The sequence below is a fragment of the Hesperophylax consimilis genome, chromosome 20, assembly GCF_061612785.1.
Source record: "Hesperophylax consimilis isolate HC1 chromosome 20, BYU_Hcon_1.0, whole genome shotgun sequence".
Classification (NCBI taxonomy): Eukaryota; Metazoa; Arthropoda; class Insecta; order Trichoptera; family Limnephilidae; genus Hesperophylax; species Hesperophylax consimilis.
This window is the reverse complement of record NC_142855.1, coordinates 9526257-9553824: the sequence shown is the minus strand read 5'-3', so window position 1 is coordinate 9553824 and position 27568 is coordinate 9526257. Positions and strand designations below refer to the sequence as shown.

The following is a 27568-nucleotide window of genomic DNA, read 5'->3' as shown; positions in this document are numbered from 1 at the left end:
TAGCTCTAAGCCGTGTGCAGACTTTTTGTATATGTATATCCCATTTAAAATTACAATAAATTGTTAAGCCTAGATATACGTATTTTGAAACTAGTTCAATATTTTTACATAAGCATGGTTGTATTACAAAGTTATGGATGCAATTAAAATCATGAGAAATAATTTTAGGAGTTATGGTGATGTTATTAAGATGAGATCTGATGTGCATAAGCTTGGTTTTTTTAGCATTGATTATTAAACCTACATCATGTGACCATTTTTGAAGAGTGACAAAGTCAATTTGCAGTAAAGTACTCGCTATTAGTAAATCCTCATGTGAAATAACTAATGCAGTATCGTCAGCATAAACATAATGTTTTACATGAGAAAAAATAAATTTCATTGCAGTAACATATATTATATACAAGGTAGGGCCTAGTATGGACCCTTGTGGTACGCCTGCGAAAACAATTTATTTTTTGCTAAAATGATCAAAAAATTTTACACAAATCTTTCTATTTTGAAAGTATTTAACAAATAATTTAGGTAGGTTTCCTGTAATTCCAATTGTTTCTAGAGTTTTAAGTAATTTACTATGATCAATCGTATCAAAAGCCTTAAAATTATCAATAAATAATACGAGTACATGTTTTCTTTTGTTAAGATCACTAAGCGACAAGTATCATCCATTTCGAAAACGTGCTCAAGCTGTCAGTAAGTAAAGTTGTCACTTTGACAGATGAAATTATGTTTCTCGGCCGCTCTCGAATTCAACTGACCCCCTCTCCTACCATAGGAAGAAATATTTGATAGCGTCGTGTGTCGGTAGAAAAGATGATGCGCTGTACATTAACTTTTGATGTGAGCTTTGCGTGTGTACTCTCTTTAAGGGCACACGGGGCCCGTGCCCAGGGCCCCCATTCTCAGGGGGCGCCGAAGGACTGACAATTTCTCTCGCGAAACCCGATAATACTGGCGGGAAAAATTTTGAATGCAATTTTGACCCTTCTGTGTACAAAACTTGTAAAGAACAAGGTCAGAATCGCTTGCGCCAACATCATTGATGATATAGCCAGTAGTTTCTTTCACCTGGCAACACCATAATATTTTTAAATAATTTATCTTTGGAATCGAAATGTCAAATTTGCCGCGATGCAAATCTGATGCGTGATACTTGACGAAAACATCGTAAAACCTATCAATTTATCAAATTAACGCAATTATTGTTATTTTGGTACATATTTTATTGTTTTAGGAATGTATTTCGGTCAATAAAATATATGATAGCTCAAAATTAATCCACAAAACATTCAATTTAAAATTCAAAGTGGTGCTTTGTTAGGGAAAGGGAAGGGAGGGGGGCCCCATCAGGCCCGACCCATGACAGGTTAAACTTTCAGTCTGATAGGAGTGAGTGGCGTTATTTTGTTTCGTTTGTTATTTAAAATTGAGTAAGATAAACAGAAGTTTTGATTTGTTCGTACATTATTTCATTATTTATTTATTTTAGATTAGGGAAATCAACAGTTTATAATTATGTCGAAAAGAACATATTTAAGTGGTTCACAAAAAAGAAAAAAAGTTATAGCTCAAAAAGAAATAACGGAAAAACTTCCAAAGCTCACTTCGTTTTTTACGGTTGAAGAAACAAATAAGCAGAGGGATTATTCATTCTCATCACCGCAAGACAAAATTACCTCTGAATGTCACCAGGAAAAAGAGGTTACGTGTGACGAAAATGACAAACACACATTAGATGCTGAACCATCGACTTCGAGCTACTGTGAATTAATAACTGCAAGCTTAGAGAATGTATCTGTGTCTCCTGATCCTGGTACTTACTGTGACGACATTTTACCGGAACAAGTCCGTGATATTTGGATTCGAAAAGGGCAAGAGTTTTTCCAAAATAAAAATAGTGACTTCTCCGAAACTTCTACAAGTTTTCCAGATTCAAATGGTAAAACGAAAACTAGATACTTGACTAAAAATATTTTTTTCGTAAATTGACGAATGGTGAGTCTTTAGAAAGAAAATGGCTCCTTTATTCACCAGCAAAGAAATCTGTATACTGTTATTGCTGCCGTCTATTTAATACCACTACTGGTACTGGACACAATTTAAGTTCTCCCAATGGATATAAAGATTGGAAGCATATAAGTAACTTATTGATAGAGCATGAGAACAGTTTACAGCACAGGGAATTTATGATGAATTATTGTGCAAGAATGAAAACTACTGGACGAATTGATACTGAGTTGCTGTCCCAATATAATACAGAAATGAACTATTGGAAGAATGTGCTTAGGAGGATTGTTGCAGTAGTGAAATGTTTGGCTTCAAGAGGTCTTGCTTTTCGTGGTGATAATGAGACATTAAAATAATGGGAATTATTTGGGATGCTTAGAACTGATTAGTGAATTTGATCATGCTAACCACATACAAATCTTCGGAAATCGTGGAAAAGGAAGTACATCATATTTATCGGCAAATATTTGTAATGAATTTATTAATTTAATGGGACAGCAAGTTTGGAAAACCATTGTCAAAGAACTTAAATAAGTACTACTCTATTAGCGTAGATTCTACGCCAGATCTGTCCCATGTTGACTAACTGACTTTCATAGTTAGATACGTAAAAGACGGACAGCCTATTGAGAGATTTTTGCAATTTTTGACTATGGATGAACATAATGCGCAATATATAGCAGATACCATTTTAAACTTTTTTGAAAGCCTTGATATTCCTATAAAAGATTGTCGCGGGCAGAGCTACGACAATGCATCAAATATGTCTGGAAAGTACTCTGGTGTTCAGTCAAGAATAAAAGATGTTTGCGAATTTGCGATTTACGTTCCATGTGCGGCAAATTCGCTAAATTTAGTGGGTGTTCAGGCTGTTGAGTGTGTTACTGAAGCAGTAACATTCTTTCAATTTGTACAAAAATTGTTAAATTTTTTCTCAGCTTCGACAAAACGATGGAAAATTTTGACAGAGCATTTAGGTGCAAATAGAGTTTTGAAGTCTCTTTCGGAAACTAGATGGTCTGCACGCGCCAATGCTATTAATGCTTTGCAAAATGGTCATTTAAATATTTCTGAAGCATTGTCTTCAATCGCAAGTGACATCAATCAACCAGGAGATGCTGCTCTTCTAACGGAAATATGGAATGATCTTTTGGGAGTTATGAATAAAACAAGTCTAAGTTTACAGAATAGCACTATGACCATGGACGTTGTAACGAAACTTTACGAATCTCTGATCAGTTATGTCAATACCGCAGGCAATAATTTTGATCGGTACGAAACGGCTGCTAAAGAAAAAAATCCATATGCTGACTACAAAGATAAATTTGAAAGAACAAGATTTCGCAGCACACGCATCACTTTTTTTGAAGGATCATCAGAGACTGCACAGTTGAGAGGCAAGGAAAAGTTTCGTGTAGATACTTTCATTCCCATAATAGACACATTAAATATACATTTAAAAAAACGTTCGGCAGCATGCAAAAATGCAAAGAATTTGCAGAATTTTATCATGAAGACATTAATGGAGATGAGCTCAAAACAGAATGTTTTCATTTAAGCCAATATTTAAAAAAACATAGCAAAGCAATCAGCGGCTTACATAACCTAATAAAATCAGATAAATTAGAAGAAACTTTTCCAAACGTAGAAATTGCTACAAGAATATTCCTTTGCCTAATGGTTTCCAATATTGTAGTGGAGAGCGGTCATTTTCGCAGCTTAAGAGAATAAAAAATGAATTGCGAACAACAATGTTACAAGAACGTCTGAGTAATTTGTCAATTATGTGCATAGAAAGTGATATCCTTCAAAAAATTGACTTTGAGGATATAATAGAAGATTTTGCTCAGCAGAAATCCCGAAAGAAACCGTTATCGTAATCGTAACCAAAAAACCAGCAGCATTCTAATTTCATTAATGACATATTATATCATACTGTATTTGATTATCTATAATAAATGGTCATACTTAGTAAAAAAATGGTATTATAATTTGCTTTTTTACTTTCCAAAAGGGCCCCAAATTCTTGTGTGCCCAAGGGCCCCAGCCTAGTTTAAGACAGTACTGCTTCCACTTCTGTTGCTCTCGACGTTCTTGAGAGAGTCGACGGTAGGTGCTTTCCGTTATTCCTCCACAGGCTAGATGGTATGTGCCTTTACACACAAATATCTCTGATAGAATAACTTCGGGGCATACGCGGCAGTGCATTGTGATTGATTTTTAATAACTACCGACACGATGTTGTATTACAAGAACAACACGTCAACTCACCAGAGATCAAATGGGAAAATAATTCACCGACTCCAGATATTTTCATATCAGACGGTTCGGCTCGGTAGAACTCCTAACAGGGCCTATAAATCCTACTGATCCCTCAACATAAATATTTAAAAAATCTTTCGTTATCCGTTATATAATTATTTATTATTATTTTTTTTTTTTACCCGATTTAAAATGTTTTTCTTTATTACAAATACTTTTTTAATATTACAAATTATACTACCAATACACGATTAACTCATGTTTGTGAACACTATACAAAATTTTTTGAAAAAGGTTTTCGAAAAATTGTCGTCATTAAATTATTTATCTCATTTTTTTAAGAACCCGTTTTTTTCATCTTTATTTATTTTTTACAAGGGTGGAGGGTTTTGCCTGTCTAACTTGGAACTCCTGTGTTCAGAGCAGGCTCAGTTTATGACAGTTTATAACACGAATACAAATAAAAACACAATATTAGTACGTTTATCTTAAAATAACCTAATTTTACTTATTAAAGTCTTATCTTTTTCAGCCTTATTTACTGATCTGAAGTCACTTCTGGGAGGAAAACCATTCTCTTGTCCTCATTGTAACTTATCCTGTTCAGGCAAGTCCATTTTAAAAGTCCACTTGCGCACCCATAATGGAGAAAAACCGTTTTCATATTTCGACTGCAACTTTTCATACACAACGAAGGGTAATTTGAAGATACACATGCGGATTCACAGTGGGGAAAAACCTTTTTCATGTCCGGAGTGCAACTATTCATGTAATACAAAAGGATGTCTTAAAAGTCACTTATTGACTCACAGTGGAGAAAAACCTTTTTCTTGTTCCGACTGCAACTATTCATGTATTTTAAAGGGAAATCTAAAAAGTCACTTACTGACTCACAGTCGAGAAAAACCTTTTTTATGTCCCGATTGCAACTATTCATGTTCAACAAAGAGTTGTTTGAAGAGACACATGCTGATTCACAGTCGAGATAAACCTTTTTTATGTCCCGACTGCAACTATTCATGTTCCCAAAAGAGAGATTTAAAGATACACATGCGGACTCACAGTGGAAAAAATCTTTTTCATGTCTCGGGTGCATCTTTTCGTGCATCACAAAAGGACATTTAACGAAAAACTCACCCAATCACATTGGTGAAAAAGCTTTTTCATGCTGCGACTGCATTTATTTAATCTTCTGGAAAGGAAGATTTTAAGACACGCTAAATCACAAAACCCATTCAATGTAAAGTCAGCATAAGAAGTGGTGGAAAATTCTGTTAATTTCGTCTTATGCCATCATTTTGTTTGTGACCTATGAAGTTGAAAGGAGGAAACACAGACACCGGAAAATCATTCCACCGCCGAGCTGTTGAACTCAATCACTCAAAGACTCAAACGACCCGTTGTCATGTGACAAATAATGTCAACTATGTACAAATGTTATAAATGAACTGCTGTTAAAATTTTTGAAATTCTTTATAGTAAAATTTAGATACGGTTCGCACGAACAGGACATCATTGGACTTTCCGGTATTTATTTTAATAGTATATATTTATGTTCTTTAATGAGAGTGTTCAGGAAAGGAAAAGCAATTTTTTGTTGGGTGGTACTACAGTACAAGGATTTGATCAAAATTCACTTTCCCAAATGTGATTCGTCCCTCGGTATAAATTAAATTTCGAATGTTGTAAATCTAATAAGTAAAGTGTGATTAGGATGTATCACAGCTAAAGGTAGAATGTATAGGTAGAATGCAGTGGCGGTTCGTGGTCTTTTTAACAGGGGGTTCAGAAATTCAAGAGAAGATAAACATATCTAATTAAAATTTACTTACTGTTGTCCTTCGTCAAATAGTCGAATACGGCAGCAGTCACACAACTTAAATAAAGTTAGTGGGAGGGGTACCTACATATTATTGTTTTTAAATCACTTCACTAGACACAAATATTAGATAATGAGAAAAGTTTTATAGGAATTAAATTGTTTAATGTTTTTATAGCACTCAATGTATGTTGCTAATTATTATTGTTTTTTCGAGAAGAATAATTTCGTAGAATATACATATAATAGATATTTAAAACATTAAAAAAAAAAACAAATAAAGGTGGCACGAAATAAATTTACTAAGTCTACTTCAATAGGTAGTAGATTTGCAAATGCCATAAGCAAACGGTTGGAGAAATGCAGAAACAAGAAAACAAAAATATGTACAAAAATGACTACAAAGTTAAATACCATAATATAACATAAAAAATAACACTTGCTTCCCTAAAGGTCAAACGTCGACCGCGAAGTTCTCGGGTTTCTTCGGTTACATTCGTCAATGTTCGGAGGTCACGTGATAACATAACGCGTGTTCGGCGCACACAATTTGTCTTACTTTTGCAAAGAAAGACCAAATTTTGTATATGTCACCGTCATAGGGATCTGTACCGGCTAAAATTCTTTTGTATGAAGAGTTTGGCGCGGATTTCAACTCGCACAAAATTTGGAATATGTATCGTATTTTTCGGTGGCGCGGGTTTTGAAGGCGAAATTTTAATAGCGTGCTATCTATAATGTGCTTATATTATTATAAAACAAGTTTGTTTTATTTTCTCATCTTTTTAATGGGGGTTCGCCGCACAAACGCACTTTAGAGAAAACCGCCACTGGTAGAATGCTATTCTCAGGAGTGGTATATTTAATTTTAGGGTATGACGGCTTAAAAAGGTAAGCTTAGTTCACCTCGTGACGGAATTCCCTTCCTATACGCAAGTTATTCTCAATTAGACAATTAAGGTGTACCATTGAGCAATATTACTGCGACAAGTGGTGTCTACATACCTCTCCCAGATAAAGTTCTCAAACTGAAGTAAATAGCTTACAAAAACTGTGTGTGTTATTAACCCGTTCAGTTCAAATTCATCACAAATATTCTCCTTATAACTAATATAAACGGGATTTAAAGCGTTGAATATAAAAATTACAATATTAAAATTATTATAAAAAATAAAACAAAAACGATAGTACGAAGTTTTCGTAGTTAGCAATCAAACAGATCAAATAATTAGCAACAATTGAAAAATCTTAAGAAGTATATTCATGTTCTCAAAGGGGATCTTTAAAGATACACTTGCGGATTCACAGTAGAGAAAAACTTTTTTCGTGTCCCGACTGCATATTTTCCTGTATTACAAAAGGACATTGGACGAGATACATGCTGGCTCACAGTGGAAAAAAACCTTTCTCATGTTTTGACTGTAACTATTCATGTTTCCAAAATGGAGATTTGAAAGCAAATATTCTGACTTACAGCGAAGAAAGACCTTTTTCGTGACCCGACTGCAACTATTCATGTATAACAAAGAGATATTTAACGAAACATATGTTTACTCACAGTGCAGAAAACCTTTTTCATGTTTTGACTGTAACTATTCATATACAACAAAGTGTACAAAATATGCAAGGGCTTCATTGCATTGATGTATTATACTTAGGGGTACGTAAATTTCGCAAATAAAAAATCGTGATTTCGCATTTAAAAAAACTCAAAATAGAAAATTTCGCATTTATTTCGCAAAAAAAAAATACAGTGTTAAAAACTCAATTAAAGGCTACCATTGTTGTAATTTCTACATTTTCATCTTTCATTGTTTGCCTGCGATCAGTTACGAGTTACAACAATGTTGTAGATACTAAAGTACCTCTCGGCATCAACACTATTGACAGGGCAATTGAATAGCTGCTTTTGCAAATCCAGGGAAGCAAGATTAACTAAAACTTGTATTACATCCACAGGAGCTTCTTGGCCGACCAATCGAAGTAATTTTCTGTGAAAATGAGAGTACCCGTCAATTAGTTCTTCTTGTGGTATTCATTCTTGTGGAATTTTTGCGAAGCTTTCGACTATGGAATTTGAATTGACAGAAGAAGAGGGCACATTTCTCTCCTTCCAAATGCACGTTGCAGTATTTGCACGGTACAATGTTAGTATCGCTTAAATACAAGCCATCCTATTTGACCTTTTTACTCGTTCAGATAAATCTATTTTCGGGCAGCCCATATTGACGTTAGTAACACAACTATACCATACGCGCATGAGCGATTGACTGATTGAAAGACAAGAGATGGACGTACGCCAACATACACTACTTGTAAGCAATGCAGCTGGTCTGAACTCGAGTTTAAAGGCGCTAACGACTCGCGCCTACCAAAACACGATCCCGCAATACGCTCGCTCCTCATCTACGCAACACCTCGTGCCGTCTCTGTCTGTTTTGAGCAGAGTTGTAATAATTGTTAGCGCGTCTGATCAACATTTGAAAGCACGTAACGTAAAAAGGTGCGAAAGTATTTAATTTTCAAATTTCGCTTTTATCGCAAACAAAATTCAGATTTCGCTTTTATCGCATCTATTTCGTAAAAACGAAATTTACGTACCCCTAATTATACTAGATTAGCCCTGTCTAGTTAAATCCATTTTAAAAATAACGCCACGTAGCGTACGTCACAAATATGGAGATGAACTTAACAACCCAACTCTGTTTAAACTCCTTGTACAAGCGTTCAAACTCGTAAGCGAAACCACGGAGAATTTGTTGTCAGAGGTGTTGTAATATGGACATAAAGCAAAAAAGAAACTAACACTCACATCAAATTTTATGTGCTGAATAAGGGCTGAATCAGGAAAAGAATAAAACACACAAAATGATTTTAATTTATTTTATTTGTGTTTTTGAATTCTATACAGGTCCTATAAAACCAAAAACGTTTATATTTTTATTATAATGCATAGTTTTTTTTTTAATTTACCATAGTATTTATATAGAATTGTATATAATTATTGAAGAAAGCAATCACTTTGTGACTTGACATCATTTTATTTTCTTTGGTTTTATGCCCAGACGGGCTTTTGCATGCATTTTAAAACAGAATATATCTAGTAAGCTATCGAAAATTAAACAAAATAATTAAAGCTGATGAATATAAAATAATATTAGTAAAAAATTTAACAGTAACATAAAAATTATAGAGACTAGAACAACACTACGTATAATTAAATACTTATACTACTATCATTGAATTAAAAGTTATTTTGTTTTCAACCACTTTGTTAGAATTAAGACATTGTGTCAACTAGTTTATCAACCTTCTTCAAGATAGCATTATTGAAAACTAACCTAAGTACTAAACGACTTTACACTAAACATAATGTAAGATTAACATAAAGAGAGAGATAAATCATATAATGTTGCGTGTTCACAAGCGAGCTGAACCACGACTTATTAAGAAATATTATGTGTCTTCGTTCTTTTCCCATAATTCGTAGTTCGGCTCGCGTTCCGGTTCGCAAATGAATAAGCAGCAATGATGAGGACAGAGCTTCAGGGAGCGTATGGGAGAGGGGTAGGGGGGGAGGTGGAGGTTACATGATTACAATACATACTTATTTATTTACATCACCTTCACACCAAAACAGCAAAACAATCTACAAACCAACTCAAACGATACACAATACCCGAGCCAAAAATAAAGAACTTATCCAAACTCCTTTTGCTAGAACCACCTTTGGGCAAAGACATTTTAAATACACAGCTTGTAATCTAAACAATACACTACCAGCCACGATTAGACAAACAGAGTCAATAATCAAATTCAAACATGAAATAAAGAAATGGATAACAAGTATTGGGCGCCCCACTATCGCAAACATCTGTAAACCAAATTACACGTAATCAATAACAACAATTCAAATACAAAATAAAATATTAGAATCAATAATTTTATAAAAACCCCTTTGTAACTACGTCCTCCAACTAAATGCATTTATTTTTCATATATATTTATATTATTGTCGTACCTGTACCTACTCTTTCTATTATATATCTATCGACTCCATAGTTTAAAGTGTATACAACTTTGTAATTTGTATTTTGATTTAGTTATGCATGTAAATATTCTTTAAGTATCTGATTACGTCATGTAAAAAACTTTATATTGATAGATAAATAAATTTATTTACGCCCGTTAAATAGGATTTTACGTATTATTTACGGCATTCACGCAAATCGGTTGTTGCAATTCTGGTAGAGGAACAACCGGCTTGTCGATTACAAAAGAAGTTTCAGCAGGATCGAGAACCAGTCCTGTTCGAGAAGAAACAATGACGGTATCTCTTTTCACAGGACCTGTGGCCATGGTGGACAGCGACTGTCCGATATGAGCCAGAAAACAACGACATTATCAATTAAAACCTGATCAATCCATAATAAACTTGCTCAAGTTTTCACACAAAAATCAAACCAAATAATTACCGGAATAACAGGCAAAGCTTTGCAGTCTACACGTCGGAGGCCGCTTGCAGTTAAATAAATATGTTTGGCGTGAAAATTATTAGAGCAAATACGGTTTCCTGCTGATGGTACCCAGATATTGTCACATAATTGAATCCGGATTGCTTCTAACCATTTCTCCATTTTTTCCGGTTTGTGGGGAAATCTAAGCGAAAATACACAAAAATAAATGAATTTATTAAATGACGCAATTTTATTTCTATAAATTCATCTGCAAAAAATCGAAAAGGCGAAGCAGATATTACCCGAAAGGCAATGACGACTACAACCCTGATTAGCAAAATGTACGGACCAAATAAATCACACACACTTGAGTTGTCGCGCGTGTCAACGCTAGACGACTAATACATCAATAATTATCACGCGTTGGTTGCGTGATTTTCGTATGCTCACCACGTGATAATAATTAACATGAATCACCCTATATATATTGAAACGAATTATTTCCTCTTGTGAAAAATGAATCTAGACAGAATGTGATTTAAATTTGAAAGAGAATCTTATAAGCTGTAAACTGTATAGGAAGTTTTCATAGCGATACGTTTGTTTAAATAATTATAATAGTTTCCTTTGACATATCGCAGCTGCCGCATGCTGCTGCCCAAAATCTCCAAGAGCGTCTTCTGTTTCCTGGGAGCTTTCTCCCCGACCAATCGGACCGTCGGACCAATGTAGCTCAAAATGCCCTTCCTCTTACCTAGAAAAAGACAAAATTTGAGACCAATGATTACACTATTCTAGTTTTGTACACGTAGTTAATAAATTAGTTTTATTAAATTCCATAGATAAAATGAATTAAATACATTTTAACATATTTTCAGAAAAAGGGGACATTTATATTTCGCTACTAGTTATTGTTTGTGATGGATTCACTGTCGAACTTTTGAACCTTCTTATATGGGAAACAATCGTGTTTTTGCAGTTTTTGTAGGGACGGAAAAAAACTTCTTAAGCGAGTTTCAATGTAATATAAATTAGATATATACCTTCAGAATATTCCTTCCAATGAGGATTCCACACTGTTTTCACCTGGACTGCTCCGAACGATGAGGGATCTGTCGCTCAAAGAGTGGCAAGTCCGTTGGGATAGGTCAAGCATGGGAAGATGGACTTTTTCCTTCTTTCCATCAGTTAAAAGCAGAATGGAAGGAGCCTTTCTAAACCTGGACCATCACATAACCCAGCTTCTCTCAGGACATGGGGAATTCAGGGGGAGGCTTTACAGCCTCGCCCTGTCTAACCATCCAAATTGTGCCCGTGGGAACACGTACCAGTCGGCTGAGCACATTCTGTGGCACTGTGAGATCATGATGAAATGCTCGATGGTTTGGATGTCATCATAAGACCGGTGTGGAACACCGATCTTGTCGCTAATAAGGTGAACTTAGAGTGTTTGAGGAAGTTTACTAGGATCTGGGTTGAGAGATGGTCTGAGCTTAGAGTCGCTGACTAATTGCAAACTCAGGAACCCTAGTGTACTGCGCCTGTACTTCCACGGATACTGCTCACTTTACTTTACCATACAAACTTGTATATTTTTTTCTTTATCTCCTTGCTTGTCTCTCCTTTTTCTTTGTTATTTTCTTTAATTCTTATGAGTTTCTCTTGTTTTTCAGGATTATTAATATGACTTTTTCTTATGTTCTTTAAATTTTTATACTCCTAATATATTGTTTATTTTGTTTCTCTTTCTTGAATTCCTGTCTTCAGGAAAATTTTATTTCTTTTACCTAGTTAGATACTGTTATTTTTTTTTACTTTTATTTTCTGCAATGTATTTCAGGTGATTACTGAACTCCGTTGTTTGTCTGTGTTGTCTTTCTCTCTTCCCCAATTGGGGTTGGACCATGGGCCTTTGTCCCCGCATTCGCTCACTGGAGCTCTGTTAGTGTGGAACCTTGCCAAACATCTGCGCCACCCCTGAGGAAGGATGGTGGTCAGAGGGACGACTGTGCGGGTCTTGATGCCTTCCGCCCTGCCTCCGACTACCCGACGCATTTCTTCCCTAGGGTCTTTAGGGTATAATCCCTACCATCCCACACACTTCTTCGGGGCACCACCGGGAGGTCGGCTTAGGGGCGCGGCATCCGGACCCGTCTCAGTCTTCCCAACCACCACTAATCCCCCCACAGGACAGCCAGCTGCGAGGCGCTGAACCACCTTCCTTTTCTTTTTTCTTCTTATATTCTTATGCTTACAGGTCATCTGCTACTCAGTGACCACACGATATTCGTGATGGTTGCTGAATATGTCCTTTTTTACTTTTCTATTATCATTATCTCTTTATTTTTTTACACTGTAACAATATGTTTCTCATTTTTTTCATTCCAGGTTGGTGATACATCTACACTTTGTAGTCTTTAAATTTTTTTTTTCTTGGTTTTGTCAAATGAATTTGACGGCCGGCATAGTCCAGTGGTAACGCATTGGACTGCCATTCCGAAGGTAGCGGGTTCGAACCCGGCGTGCGCAAATAAATTTTATTTGATTGATTTGTGTTATTTCACAATTAATTAATTAAAATAATATATAGTATATTTGCGGCACGTTCCAGAGTGGAATGATACTACCAGTATCGCCCTGGTGTAAGACCACCATTCAGAATTGAAACGTTGCTCCAAATGGCTTTAGCCGTGTTTAGTGACTAGATCTGAATAGCCAGGTACTTCCCCACCTTCCTCTTTCCCTTCCCCACTTGCCTTCAGCCTCACAACATCCCCCAATTGGGGATGCCATAGTCTCACTGGCTCCAGACGGGAGCAGTTGGGACTCTTGTGAGGTATTCACTATAAAAAAATAAAAATAAAATTATTACGAATTCCACGTTCTCCAAAATGTCCATCTTTTTTTTCTGTTGTGTTGTTGTCTTTCTTAGTTGAGAAGCATTTATTACTTTGTAGTTACTTACCTGTAAGCGCTCGCATACCGCTTCCTAACACTGTATGCGGGGACATTGAAGGTCTAGATTCTTTCTTATATTATGCAGAGTCAAATATTAGTAAGTTTAGAGATTGGTGCGTTCAAATAATTTATTTTTAAATGTAGTAAAGTGCAAAACCTTTACTTTCTTCAGAAACCAAAATCCTGTTTAATTCGAATATTCTATCAATAACATAGCTTTAGAAAGAGTCACTGAAATGAGAGATCTTGGAATTATTTTGGACGAAAAACTAAGTTTCACCAATATCACCACATCCATCAAATTGTGAACAAACTAAAAACTTTAATTCTTTACAAGCCATTAAACTATTATACGTATCTCTAGTAAGAAGTCTAATTGAATATAACTCAGTAGTTTGGTCTCCATCTTATAAAATTCACATTTACAACATTGCGCGAATACATTTCTACGTTTTATTAATTTTAAATTAAAAATCCCTGTCGAAGACTTAAAATACAACTTCTTATTAAATACTCTAAAAATACATACATTAGAAGATAGACGTAAAATAAACGATTTAACGTTCTTATTCAAAATACTTAACTCTTAATTCGACTGTTGTGAACTCCTGCAACTTATAAACATACATACACCCACAGTAACAACACGACAAAATACAATATTCTACAGCAGCACACATAAGCGTAACTACATTGCCCACTCTCCGATACAACGACTTCACACCATGGGAAATCATTACTTGGGTGATGTTGACATATTCAATACCAACTTGGCAAGTTTTGTGGATCATTTAAAACATTTATTTCAACAATACTCCTAAACACATCATGTAAACCTACAAATAGCTGTAATTTTCTGTTTTTGTTTCTTGTGTTTGTATGACTTGTTGCATAGCTTTTATCAAATGTAATTTTATTCTTATTTTTTATGTTTCAAAGTATCTGTCAAATTAAAATTATACTACCAACCATGTTAAAGCCCTCTGGGCGTTAAATAAAAAAATATATTGTGCTGCCGACTTCAGAATAGGTGAGTACCGGCAAATTAATTAAATATATTGGTATTCCCTTCGGATTACTAATACTACCTCCCACCTCCGGAACCCCAGAGCCGCTTTTGAAAGGCTTTTATCGACAATATGGGTAATACAGAATACACCAACACAAAATAAAAAAAGGTTTCAGTCTGGATCAAAACAAAAGGTGCACTAATTTATTCAAAATTTAATTATATTAAACAAAAGTCAACATTCAACCAATAATAATTTAATAACATTAAACAAAAGTCAACATTTACATAACATAATACTCAATAATATTCTAATAACTCACATAACTAAGACATGTGAACACCTCAGCATATGATGTTGTTCTCCTAGTGAGGTGTTCACAAAACACTAAAACATATTCCTGATTCATTTGCACGCAGTATCTACCCATCATCCCCACCTTACTTAATGCGGTATTGTTGTCTAGAAAGGTATAGAATAGAGAGAAGTATGAGTACTGACAAGTAGTGAGAAGGCAACAAGTAACAAGAACTGAAGGACAGAATGCCAAACTGACTATAATCCAATTTCCAAGAGAGAGGAACAAGTTGTTCTTGGCCCTGGGTTGGCTGATTAGCTGCTAACTATCAATTACTTCATTTTAATCTCACCCAATGGTACATCCATTTTACACGCACAAATACAAATCGGCAACTACGATTTCTCAATAACCAGTTGGCCAATTGACCTCAGATTTGTTATATAACTTCAGTCAACTGGTTTTTTTTTTAAATAGCAGAATGAGGTCGATAACATTTTAATTTTACTTTTCATTACTCAGATAGAAGTAAGAAAAATTTAAGTGCTCCATTTTTGAACTTAATTTTAGTATAAGAAACAATATTACAAAAATATGTTTTTCTTCTGTAAAACGTGTTTACAATTTAAAAAACAAATGATTTTGATATTATTAAATCATAAAAATTTCCTTTTTATAGAAATAAAATAGGTTTGTACCTACATTCCACAATACGTCATGTTTAAGTACCTTTAACTAATCCCAAGTATGCCTACCCACTGGCCTTGCCTGTGTGGGATTTGTGTAATACATGTTGTCCGGAAACTCATAGTACAAAGGGGAAACTGATGAACCTATCACATAAGTATTTTTTTATTAGGTTTGTGAGTTTTTATTTTCGAGTTAATCGAGTCAGAAGTTGGAATTTAAATATTTCTTTAATTGGTAGTATTTTGAAAAGTGTCGAAGCGTCGGCCCGGTTACAAAAGGTTTTAATAGAAAAATGTAACAAAAGAATTGAAATGCTCTGATCGAACAAAACCAGAGTATTTTTTGGGTTTTCTATGTGACGTAGATGCGCCAGTTTGCCGCTTGTACTACAAGTTTCCAGACACCATGTATACACGGAGGGGGGGGGGAGGAATTAGGGCAACTGCCCCCCTTAACTAATTCTATTGATACCATTATATGCAGAAAGAAAAAAAATAGTTGTAAAAAAATAAATTTAAAAATTGCTTAAAACACGGTCCTAAACAACAACACCGCTTTCAGGCCACACAATACCCTCTATCCAAGGGACGAAGGTAGATATCCGCGTATTGGTCACCATGCAGGGTGAAGTGTTACTCGAGGATGCCAACCCCACCAGCAGGTGAGTACAGGCCACCCTGGGGCTGTTGGTTATTGTCAGCGGGCTGCCGTTGTACCAGTCCTGAGAACAAATAAAGTGATAAAGTGAACACACTTCAAATGGCAGATTATTAATTCATTTTAATTAATTAATCGCTTCTCTAAAACCGGTAGGTGGTCAGTGTTTACATTCATGGTCAATGGAAATGATTTAGTTAACCCAACCTAACCTAACCTAACCTAACCTAACCTAACCTAACCTAACCTAACCTAACCTAACCTAACCTAACCCTAGTAGTTCTGTGATAAAAATGTATGTTTTCGTTTTTCTTTCATTAAATCAATATTTCCTCTGAAAACTTAACACTTGTAAGTAGGTACTTATATACCTAACTACTTAATCATATAATATGAAAAAGTTACCCAAATGATAATCCACGGGAGGAATTAATTAAGGAAGTCGTTTCTCCTTAATAGTAGATACATTCCGAGAGAAGAGAGCAATCAGAAGAAGAATAAGGATGGGTTGTTTCGCGGAATAATAACAATTCATCCAATTTCAAAGTTGACTTTCATGTTCTGTGTAGGTTCTATTCAAGTTCTGTTAGTTTATCTTTATTGGCCAAGGGCTTCACAAAGCTGAAATACTAACAGAACTTGAATAGAACCTTCACAGAACTTGAAAATCAACTTTGAAATTTGATAAATTGTTCAAATTCTGTGAAACAACCCGTTCGTAGAGATTGAATGTTACATTACATAACATAAACATTATTATGAAATTAAAAATAATTTTTATATGCAAAATAATTATGTGTTGTGTTAATTAAATTGAAAAAAATGGTAGACCTGTAGACAAGCTGCCATGGGGCAGGCAGCGGGACTACTCTTTTGTTATTTATAAAATTCTTGTTATATCAATGTTTTATTATCAATATTAAATAATAAAAAAACATCCTTGTTATAATGAGCTTGGTGTACAATGCATCCCAGCGTTACATACCGGACATCCTCCAGCTGTGTTGACTGGGCGGCTGCATATCTCCAGGTCATGTTTTACGCCGGCAGGGTGATGATAGCTGTCAGCGGGGAATGTTCTAGAGCACTCCTCCTGAGATACTCTCTGCATTGTCGTCTGAAATGTTGAAAAACGTACCAACTAATTGTTTTATCCAATGAGAACAATCCGTATAGTATTACAATGTGAAGTGACGTTTTGAAAAAATATGTTTTTTAATGTAAATACTACACAAGTCTCTCAACTACTCCCAATCGTCTAGAACCAGTGGGACTATGACATCCCCAATTGAGGAAGTGGGGAGGCGAAGAAGATGAAGAAGAGGAAGGTGGGGAAGTACCTGATCTGGTCACCAAACACGACCAAAGCCATTTCAAGATACATTCGATCCGGATGAAGATCTTTCACCAGGGCGATACTAAGAGTATATTCCACTCTGGAACGTGCCACAAATAGGTATATATGTACATTACTTTTATTAAATTAATAATTTATCGTGAAATTAACGCGAGGATTTGAAGCAGCTACTTCTAAGTGTGTGCTTTAATCAACATTTCATTTGTCCTCTTCAGAGTGGTAGAAATACCATAAACATGTGGAGATCGGAAAAGAATTCAATAATGTAAGCTTTGTGGAAAAGTTTTATAAAGGGACCCTAAGATGGGTTTGACATGTAGAGCGAATGTACGGAGAAAGGAGTGGATGGGAGAAGGAGTCTGGGACTCCCAAGGTAGACATGGCAAGTACTTGGGTTATCTCAAGATTCAGATTAACAGAACCTATGTATGAATGTGCATAAAGCGAGGAGTGTGTGTTAAAACAGAGTTGTGTGGCGGTCCCTCCTCTCTGCCTACCCCTGCGGGGTTAGATATCTATTTAAACAAATGTACATTTAGTACCAGCCACAGCTGTCTATAATATAGTTATCACATCATCGGTCATTGTTCATTCTGAAGGCAGAGAAATGTGTTCTAACCTTGTGGGGAGGTGCGGCGAGTGAGCCATCCCACCCAGTGAGGAGGAAGCCACTGTCAGGAAGAGTTGTGCCGGTGTGGAGACAGACTGGGATTATTCTGCTTGTGAATGTTACCCTGAAATTTATATAATTTATTTCTGTAAAACTGTGAAGTGGTAGTGCAATGCAATAATATTCCCTAATCCTTTAGGTGCGGTATGCCGATATTCCTGCATGACGCATGACGCATGACACTCGTGAGACCCTGTCACCTGTTATTTGACATTGGAAATAATGGTAATAAAGTAACAATAAATTATAAAATTTCATAAAAATAATAAATATCGTGACATTACTTTTCAACAGATTATTGACTGTAACATTGTAATAATAATTACAAATAGGTTCTAATGTCAGTTGTGACTCTGTCCGTAACTCTGGTTCAATGAACTCCAGAACTTTGATTTATTTTAGGGGTGTTATGCCATGTTACGCTACCTCCTTCTTTAGCCCACTTCGGACAGCATTACAGTAATTACAAATAAACATGTAATTTCACATTCGATTACACATCTGCCCCGATGGTGGACACTATAATGCTGTCCGAAACGTTGGCTAAAGAAGGAGGTATAATACCCCAAAAAGAAACTGTAATTTAAAGACGTGAAAATTAAAAATCATATCCAGAACTTTGGTTTTGAATTTAAGTGTCATTATTTTCAAAATTGGAACTGATTTGTTGAGAATTCAGACTATCTGCGATGTTTCAAGGGTCTGCGCTAGGTATATATCACAGTTTCCACCCTTGTATGCGCGCGAGTTCCCTACAGAGCATCAGACCATGTGAAGCAACAGTGGGCCTGTTCCGCTAGCAGGGCATGTAGCAAGAATGGAAGATAGGACAGGACATAGGAGTGTTTGTTGGTCGACCTACACTGAGGTGGCACTATACAGGTGGAACTATTCCTGCTAATAAGTTATAAGGAACCGGCGTTGCTTGAACTAACCCTTGTATGCGCGCGAGTTCCCTACAGAGCATCAGACCATGTGAAGCAACAGTGGGCCTGTTCCGCTAGCAGGGCATGTAGCAAGAATGGAAGATAGGACAGGACATAGGAGTGTTTGTTGGTCGACCTACACTGAGGTGGCACTATACAGGTGGAACTATTCCTGCTAATAAGTTATAAGGAACCGGCGTTGCTTGAACTAACCCTTGTATGCGCGCGAGTTCCCTACAGAGCATCAGACCATGTGAAGCAACAGTGGGCCTGTTCCGCTAGCAGGGCATGTAGCAAGAATGGAAGATAGGACAGGACATAGGAGTGTTTGTTGGTCGACCTACACTGAGGTGGCACTATACAGGTGGAACTATTCCTGCTAATAAGTTATAAGGAACCGGCGTTGCTTGAACTAACCCTTGTATGCGCGCGAGTTCCCTACAGAGCATCAGACCATGTGAAGCAACAGTGGGCCTGTTCCGCTAGCAGGGCATGTAGCAAGAATGGAAGATAGGACAGGACATAGGAGTGTTTGTTGGTCGACCTACACTGAGGTGGCACTATACAGGTGGAACTATTCCTGCTAATAAGTTATAAGGAACCGGCGTTGCTTGAACTAACCCTTGTATGCGCGCGAGTTCCCTACAGAGCATCAGACCATGTGAAGCAACAGTGGGCCTGTTCCGCTAGCAGGGCATGTAGCAAGAATGGAAGATAGGACAGGACATAGGAGTGTTTGTTGGTCGACCTACACTGAGGTGGCACTATACAGGTGGAACTATTCCTGCTAATAAGTTATAAGGAACCGGCGTTGCTTGAACTAACCCTTGTATGCGCGCGAGTTCCCTACAGAGCATCAGACCATGTGAAGCAACAGTGGGCCTGTTCCGCTAGCAGGGCATGTAGCAAGAATGGAAGATAGGACAGGACATAGGAGTGTTTGTTGGTCGACCTACACTGAGGTGGCACTATACAGGTGGAACTATTCCTGCTAATAAGTTATAAGGAACCGGCGTTGCTTGAACTAACCCTTGTATGCAAGCGAGTTCCCTACAGAGCATCAGACCATGTGAAGCAACAGTGGGCCTGTTCCGCTAGCAGGGCATGTAGCAAGAATGGAAGATAGGACAGGACATAGGAGTGTTTGTTGGTCGACCTACACTGAGGTGGCACTATACAGGTGGAACTATTCCTGCTAATAAGTTATAAGGAACCGGCGTTGCTTGAACTAACCCTTGTATGCGCGCGAGTTCCCTACAGAGCATCAGACCATGTGAAGCAACAGTGGGCCTGTTCCGCTAGCAGGGCATGTAGCAAGAATGGAAGATAGGACAGGACATAGGAGTGTTTGTTGGTCGACCTACACTGAGGTGGCACTATACAGGTGGAACTATTCCTGCTAATAAGTTATAAGGAACTAACCTAGGAGATGGGGAAGAGGAAGGTGGGAAAGTACCTGGCTGTTCAGATCTGGTCACCAAACACGGCTAAAGCCATCTCAAGCAAAGTTTCAATTCTGAATGGTAGTCTTACACCAGGGCGATACTGAGAGTATATTCCACTATAGAAAGTACTGCAAATGTGCTACATAATAAATTATTAAAATAAGATTTACTATTTGAACCTCCGACCTCCAGATTGCTAGTTGAGAGCCTTACCACTCGACCACGGTGGCCGTCAGATTGGTAATGTTGATAAAATAATATGTACACACTTAAATGTGTATAAAATGGAATGCAGAAATGCGGCAGGTCTGAAGGTTCTGCAGATAGCTCAGTTGCTAGAGTAAACGCCGGAATAGCAAATGGTCTTTAATTGAAATTCCAGTCGCACCCATGAACTTATTTATTTTGTGATTTTTACTAACATTATTCCAATGTTTTGTATAATTATGAAAAGCTTACTGTCTGTCAAGCTGCAGAAGGCCGATGTTGTTATACACTATGGAGTAAGTCCTGTTGTATAGTGGGTGGGAGTGTATTTTTATCACATTGTATGTAGCGTCAGGGTTGTACCGAGGTGTAAAGTTCCCCCCCAATCCGACGAACTTGACATCCTCTGATCTGAAACAAAAGAAGTGCAGGTTATATTAACATTGCCATGTGCATCTTAAGTAGGTCTAATTGTCTAATACAATCACTACGTCATCTAAGATTCACCACCATAATATATTTGTTATGGTTTTATATTTCAAAGGAAAACCGCTGATTCAATTCAATTCAATTTTTTATTCTTTTAAATACAATTACAAAATCGTTAATTTCAAAGCGTCTTGAAATAAATTGCATTCATATAAGTCGGTACATACATACTCGTATTACAAAGCAGAATTTAGTGTAGCTATACACTATGGTGTATAATTTGTAAACATGGAGTGAAAAATAAAATAACTGCGTACCATACTAGCGACAACAAAGATGCTGTTTAAAAGCAACTTCTTAAAAACTAAATATATATATGTCGATATCGGAATTGATTCTGTTCAACTACTGACTCATCTCGCTAACTTTACTCTTCAAACAGAGAGAGAGAGTTCTTAGGCTCCGTAGTAAGCGTTCAAAAAGATGAAGAAGATTGTTTGAATGGAGATATGAAACGACAATAATTTTGCGAAAATTGTTAAAATATTTAATGAAACACGATTCGTTTGGTAAGAATTCTTTCTACAAATGCCTAAGTTGCATTTAAAGAAACACTGTGATTTTTTTAATACCTATCATTTTCGGAGCACACTTTGAGATTTTTTTTGATTGATGGAATTTCGTATAGTTACCGTTTCGACTCAAATGTATAAATAATATCTTTAAAAACAATATATATTTTTTAGGAACTCTAAATGTTAAAGTGTTCAAGAGAAATGTGTTATAAATTCTTGGAAATACGGAATGCGTGGCTTAAAACCAGTTGGGTCATGTGGTGCTATATCTGTCACCAAATAACAAATCCTCATGAAACTAACTCCTCATCTCCTTTTCTACTATGGTCAGACATATAATATAAACAGAATAATAAGAAGGAGTGATCACCTGGCGATCTCGGGCGGCCGCGGGGAGGAAACCAGCGGAACTTTCATACATATATAAATCTACAGTTTTATTCCGAAATCGGTGAAATTTAGCACACTTTACCTTCAAAACAAGAGGAAGGCTACAGTCTACATAAGATTTAGAAAAACTCTATGGAAAGCCTATGGTACATCAGCGAGTATATTTTTATAAAATGGTTGGTCTGTGGTTGTGTTATGATAGTTATTCAGCCAAGAATATTTAGTTTATTTCTGTTTGAAAGTGGTTTTATGTTTTTATCATCAAAATAATTGAATTTGTAAAAGAGATATTTTTTATAAATAACTAGCAGTACCCCGCCACGCGTTGCTGTGGTTCTGTCTGTCTGTGTAGATAGAGAGACAATGGCGCATGTTACTTTTACGTCCAACAGATGGTGTTGTTTTAAGAAGAAAACATGTTTTACCTGTCACAGGTGACATCTATATGCTATAGGTATATGAAAACGAATGCGTATTCGAATGCAACGTTGTGTCAAAATAACAAAGCAATCAGAAGAACTTTCGGAGATTTAAGATTTTAAAGAAACTAACATTTTCGTTTTTATTTATATAAATAGATTTGCAGGGAAGGGACTTTAAAGTCTTGAATTAGTCTGATAGTGGGGGGGGGGGGGGTAATTAAAAATATTTTTTTATTAATATTTTGTGGAATGTTTTGAATGTACCTCCCCCGAGAATGATTCAGGAAGAAATAAATGGTTCTACTATAAAATTAAATATTTATCTAAGCCCGTTGTCCCACGGGTCGGTAAGGAATCGATATAAACCGAGTGCTATAAGACCCTGTGTCGTTTGCTTACTGATCCGTGGGAGAACGGTTTTATTCTTTTAAAAAATATACTATCATTTTGTTATCCTTTGTACTGTTTGTAATTTCCACTTCATATAATACCAATGTATTTAACATTAGGTTTAAGGGTAAGCACAGAGCAGTCAGGCTTACATCATTTGAATGTATATTACAGTTATATGAGTGTATACCAGTGGCGGTCCGTGCCTTTTCAGTTAACTAACTAGACTGGTTGGCAAATGGCTAAGGATTGACAAAAACACTATTTTCTAATAATTCAAAATCAGAAATATCAATAAAAAAACCACATTACTAAACTAGGCCTCGGGAAAATAATTTCACTGTTGTCGGTTATTTTGAGGAAAGAAAGTAATTCTTGAAGAGGGTCTTGAAGAAACCCATATCTTAGGAGGGAACAAACACAGCCAAGCTGTAGAATTAAAAAAAAAAACAAATCTTTGAAACAACCTGTTCTCATGTGACAAATGTGATAACTCTGTAAAAATATTTGGCGGGTCTCACGGCTATGCGCTGGTGCCAAAGGATCTATGACGCTCGTTAACCGGAGCATCTTCCATTGAAATACCGGTACTTACTTGTAATACTTGTATCCCAAATTCAACGGAAACACTCCAAAAGCAATCTGTATCTCTTAAAGTTACTGGAGGTCTAGCACGGTCAGTCGATAAAGCCATATGTCATATATGGTCAACAATTGATAAGAAATGATCCGACGGCCGATAAACATATTTTAGGCCTCCATAGCATCAGATAAGCTTCGTTTAACTGTCAATATACACATCTTCTTTAATAATGTCGTTCGTTATGCAAAATTACTGGCTTATTAACGAACAGAGTTGAACTAACGAAGCTCTTAGAATTGGAAAAGAAGTCGTATACGCGGTGAATTGAGGCAGGTACGGGTACCGCCGCCCCGAGAACTATTTATAACATAACCAACACCTCTGACAGGTCACCCCAAGTTCGCTACGTTTGGTGACTTAGCAGGGGTGCCCGGTTCATCAGGTTTATCGGTGTCTTGGCGGTAGATGTGTCTGCCCACCAACTGCATGGCAGGCCGGATCGGGAGAGACTGGTTGACGGAGACCTTTTGACCTCTCTAGCAGGACTCTCTCGGAACATTGCCTCGCACCGCAGTGGGAGGGATGGATTCATAACTAACCCCCAGATTCCTATTCACCCCTTGTACCTTTCTCCTTCCCAGAACTTCCCATCCTTCCTTTCCTAAAAAGACGCCCCACACAGCATCCCCAAAGTGGGGAACAATTTTTCTCCGGGCCTCCTGTGTGAAGCTAATAGTAAGCATAATTTCTTCTGAAGTCATAAGATTTATTAGTAGATATTTAATACGTCTTTACTTATAAAACAAATATATGGTTTTTGTATCGTTTTTTAAATTTCAAATAAGGACTTATACAAAAAGGTCTCAATGACATTTCTGTTTTCAAATATTCTTCAGGCAGGTAGGTGCCATAATATTGTAAAAATGCAAATAAGGAAGTAAACACGACAATTTTACATAAAAAAGTAATCTTTACTGAATAATTAAAACGGCCACCATTCTGAACCCAAAACTAAACATACAGACAGATGAAATGCAAAACGGTCGAGTTAAAACAGGACTTGGCAACGCTCAATTCATTCAATTATGTGAGGTAAATTCTTTAGTTCGCCGCTTATACCACGAGTTTCCAGACACCGTGTATACCACGAGTTTCCAGACACCGTTTATACCACGAGTTTCCAGACACCGTGTATACCACGAGTTTCCAGCACCGTGTATACCACGAGTTTCCAGACACCGTGTATACCACAAGTTTGTGAAATATCGTTTAAAATGCGCTTAATTCTTTAAAGTGAGATTGTTCAAATATCAAATATCAAATCATCGTTGCAGTCATTATTACAAGGAGTTGAATTTTTAAATGAAGAAACAATAAACTCACCCAAACGCTGTAATGGCGTATGCAGAGCACAGCACCCACCTGTCACTCAGTAATGTCACTGGACTCCCCCACCAGGAGATCTCTTCTCTCCGACCTGTTCCAATACGTCCCTGGGAACACAACACAACTTCATATTAATCTCTAAGCAAGTGTTGTTATAAATTGCTCGCAAAATATTTGCTGATTTTCGTTTTTTCATTTGATTTGTTCATTTTGTACTGCCAACCATCTGAAACCAGTGACACTATGGCATCCCAACCAACCATCTGGAACCAGTGACACTATGGCATCCCAACCAACCATCTGGAACCAGTGACACCATGGCATCCCAACCAACCATCTGGAACCAGTGACACCATGGCATCCCAACCAACCATCTGGAACCAGTGACACTATGGCATCCCAACCAACCATCTGGAACCAGAGACACTATGGCATCCCAACCAACTATCTGGAACCAGTGACACTATGGCATCCCAACCAACCATCTGGAACCAGTGACACTATGGCATCCCAACCAACCATCTGGAACCAGTGACACCATGGCATCCCAACCAACCATCTGGAACCAGTGACACTATGGTATCCCAACCAACCATCTGGAACCAGTGACACTATGGCATCCCAACCAACCATCTGGAACCAGTGACACTATGGTATCCCAACCAACCATCTGGAACCAGTGACACCATGGCATCCCAACCAACCATCTGGAACCAGTGACACTATGGCATCCCAACCAACCATCTGGAACCAGTGACACCATGGCATCCCAACCAACCATCTGGAACCAGTGACACTATGGCATCCCTACCAACCATCTGGAACCAGTGACACTATGGCATCCCAACCAACCATCTGGAACCAGAGACACTATGGCATCCCAACCAACCATCTGGAACCAGTGACACTATGGTATCCCAAATTGCGGTATGTTGTGAAGCTGAAGGTAGTGGGAAGGGGAACGAGATGCGGAAAAGAAAAGTACCTGCCTATCCAGATATAATCACGTATGACCGGGTTAAAAATAAGGAAATTGTCACCAAACACGACTAAAGCCATTTCAAGCAGCGTTACAGTTATGATTAAACTGTACTTGTATATTATATACTATTTTAAATGAATACATAATAACACAACTTGACCAGCACATACCGGGATTTGAACCCGCGACCTCCGGATTGCTAGTCGGGCGCCCTGGACTGGCTGGAGATGGTAGGGATATATCACTTGAAGTAAAATATCGTAAAACATCTCAGTATTGCCCCGGTGAAAGGCCATCAGAATGGAAACTTTGTTTGAAGTGGCTTTAGCCGTGTTTAGTGGCCACCTGTTCCCCGCTTCACTACCTTCAGCCTCATAATAACATCTCCCTGATGATGGAAACGGAAGGAGAAGATTTGACTTGATTTGGAGAGGAAACTTGGATAGAGAAGGAGATAGCGTAACATGGCATAATACCCCAAAAATAAATCACCGTAATTAACAGAAGTAATTGACATGTTATTTTGGGTGTAAAAAATTAATTAAAAAAAAAAAAATTAAAATGAATATAAATATTTTAAATACACATGATTAGTATATTATTATTTGATCCCGTGACCACTGAATCCAGAGCCAAGGATTTTACCCGCCCGCCGATGTTTTTAGTTCCTTTCTATTAATGGTCTTTCATTTTTGTTTAAAACATTTAGTTTTTCTCCAACATACTTAATTGATAAATAATTACATTTTAAAAAATCTTCGAAAGAAATTAAATAATGTGTTCTAAACATGTCATAAAATAAGCAAGAAAATTCGTTTCTTAAACATGATAAAACAAATATTGATTTGGAGAGAAACGTGCGTTACAAATTGATAACCACTTCTTTACCAACCAAGTTTGGAGATAACTAAAGTACAAAATAATGACACGTGGAAATTTAACATCCTCAAAATACATAAATGTATTGCAATGAATAAGCAAATAGTATGGAAGTACGCGTCTATTTGAATGTTGCTTATTTCAAGAACGACGGTCTCTCGTGTCTAGGATGAATGCAGTTTGTATATACTTGACTGGCCACGCACTAGGCAGCCAACATGATCTGCAATGTGTATTAGGGCTCTATGGAAGCCAAATATCGTCGGCTGTGGAAGCCAGCCTCAAATGTGACTAGGGTACATGTGTGTGGATGCCTCAGTCCTCAGTCCTCACGCACTTGTCGTGGCAGCCAGTAGAACTGGTGATATTGGCTGCTACTTTATAGGGCGGCTGCCTGGTGGCGCAGCCAGCCCAACTCTAAGGTCATGTGTTAATAGCAATGTAATATAGTTGTGAGTGATGAATACTTGGAACAGGTGGATGAGTTTGTTTAATTGGGAAGTATGTTTAAGAGAGGCTTAGGACTATTTAAAATACAGAAAAAATTGGATATTTTATTAAAAATTGTATTTTTTTACCACTACAATTAAATTAGTTAATCAGCATTTTGAAAAGACGCAGATTTTTTTTATACCTACAGGACGTTAAATAATATAACTGGAGTATTATTTCCATCAAGGAAATTTCATATTATTTCTTTATCAACTCGGCATCTTGACGCTTAGATGGTTTGGGCATGTAGAGCGGATAAACGAAGAAAGTAGTGTAA

General features: G+C 36.9%; 1 protein-coding gene across 1 annotated transcript in view; it reads right to left on the bottom strand.

The window, feature by feature from the left end:
* Positions 1-15673: 15673 nt before the first annotated feature.
* The window catches only part of LOC149414033 (uncharacterized), a 45970-nt gene continuing 34075 nt past the window's right edge, over positions 15674-27568 (bottom strand). The window contains exons 17-21 of the mRNA XM_089643801.1: positions 24936-25045; positions 21016-21174; positions 18135-18249; positions 17144-17275; positions 15674-16222 (exon numbers count right to left, since the gene is read on the bottom strand). Of these exons, the coding sequence (XP_089499927.1) occupies positions 16040-16222; positions 17144-17275; positions 18135-18249; positions 21016-21174; positions 24936-25045 (699 nt within the window). The 3' untranslated portion in view covers positions 15674-16039. The remainder of the gene's footprint in view (positions 16223-17143; positions 17276-18134; positions 18250-21015; positions 21175-24935; positions 25046-27568) is intronic.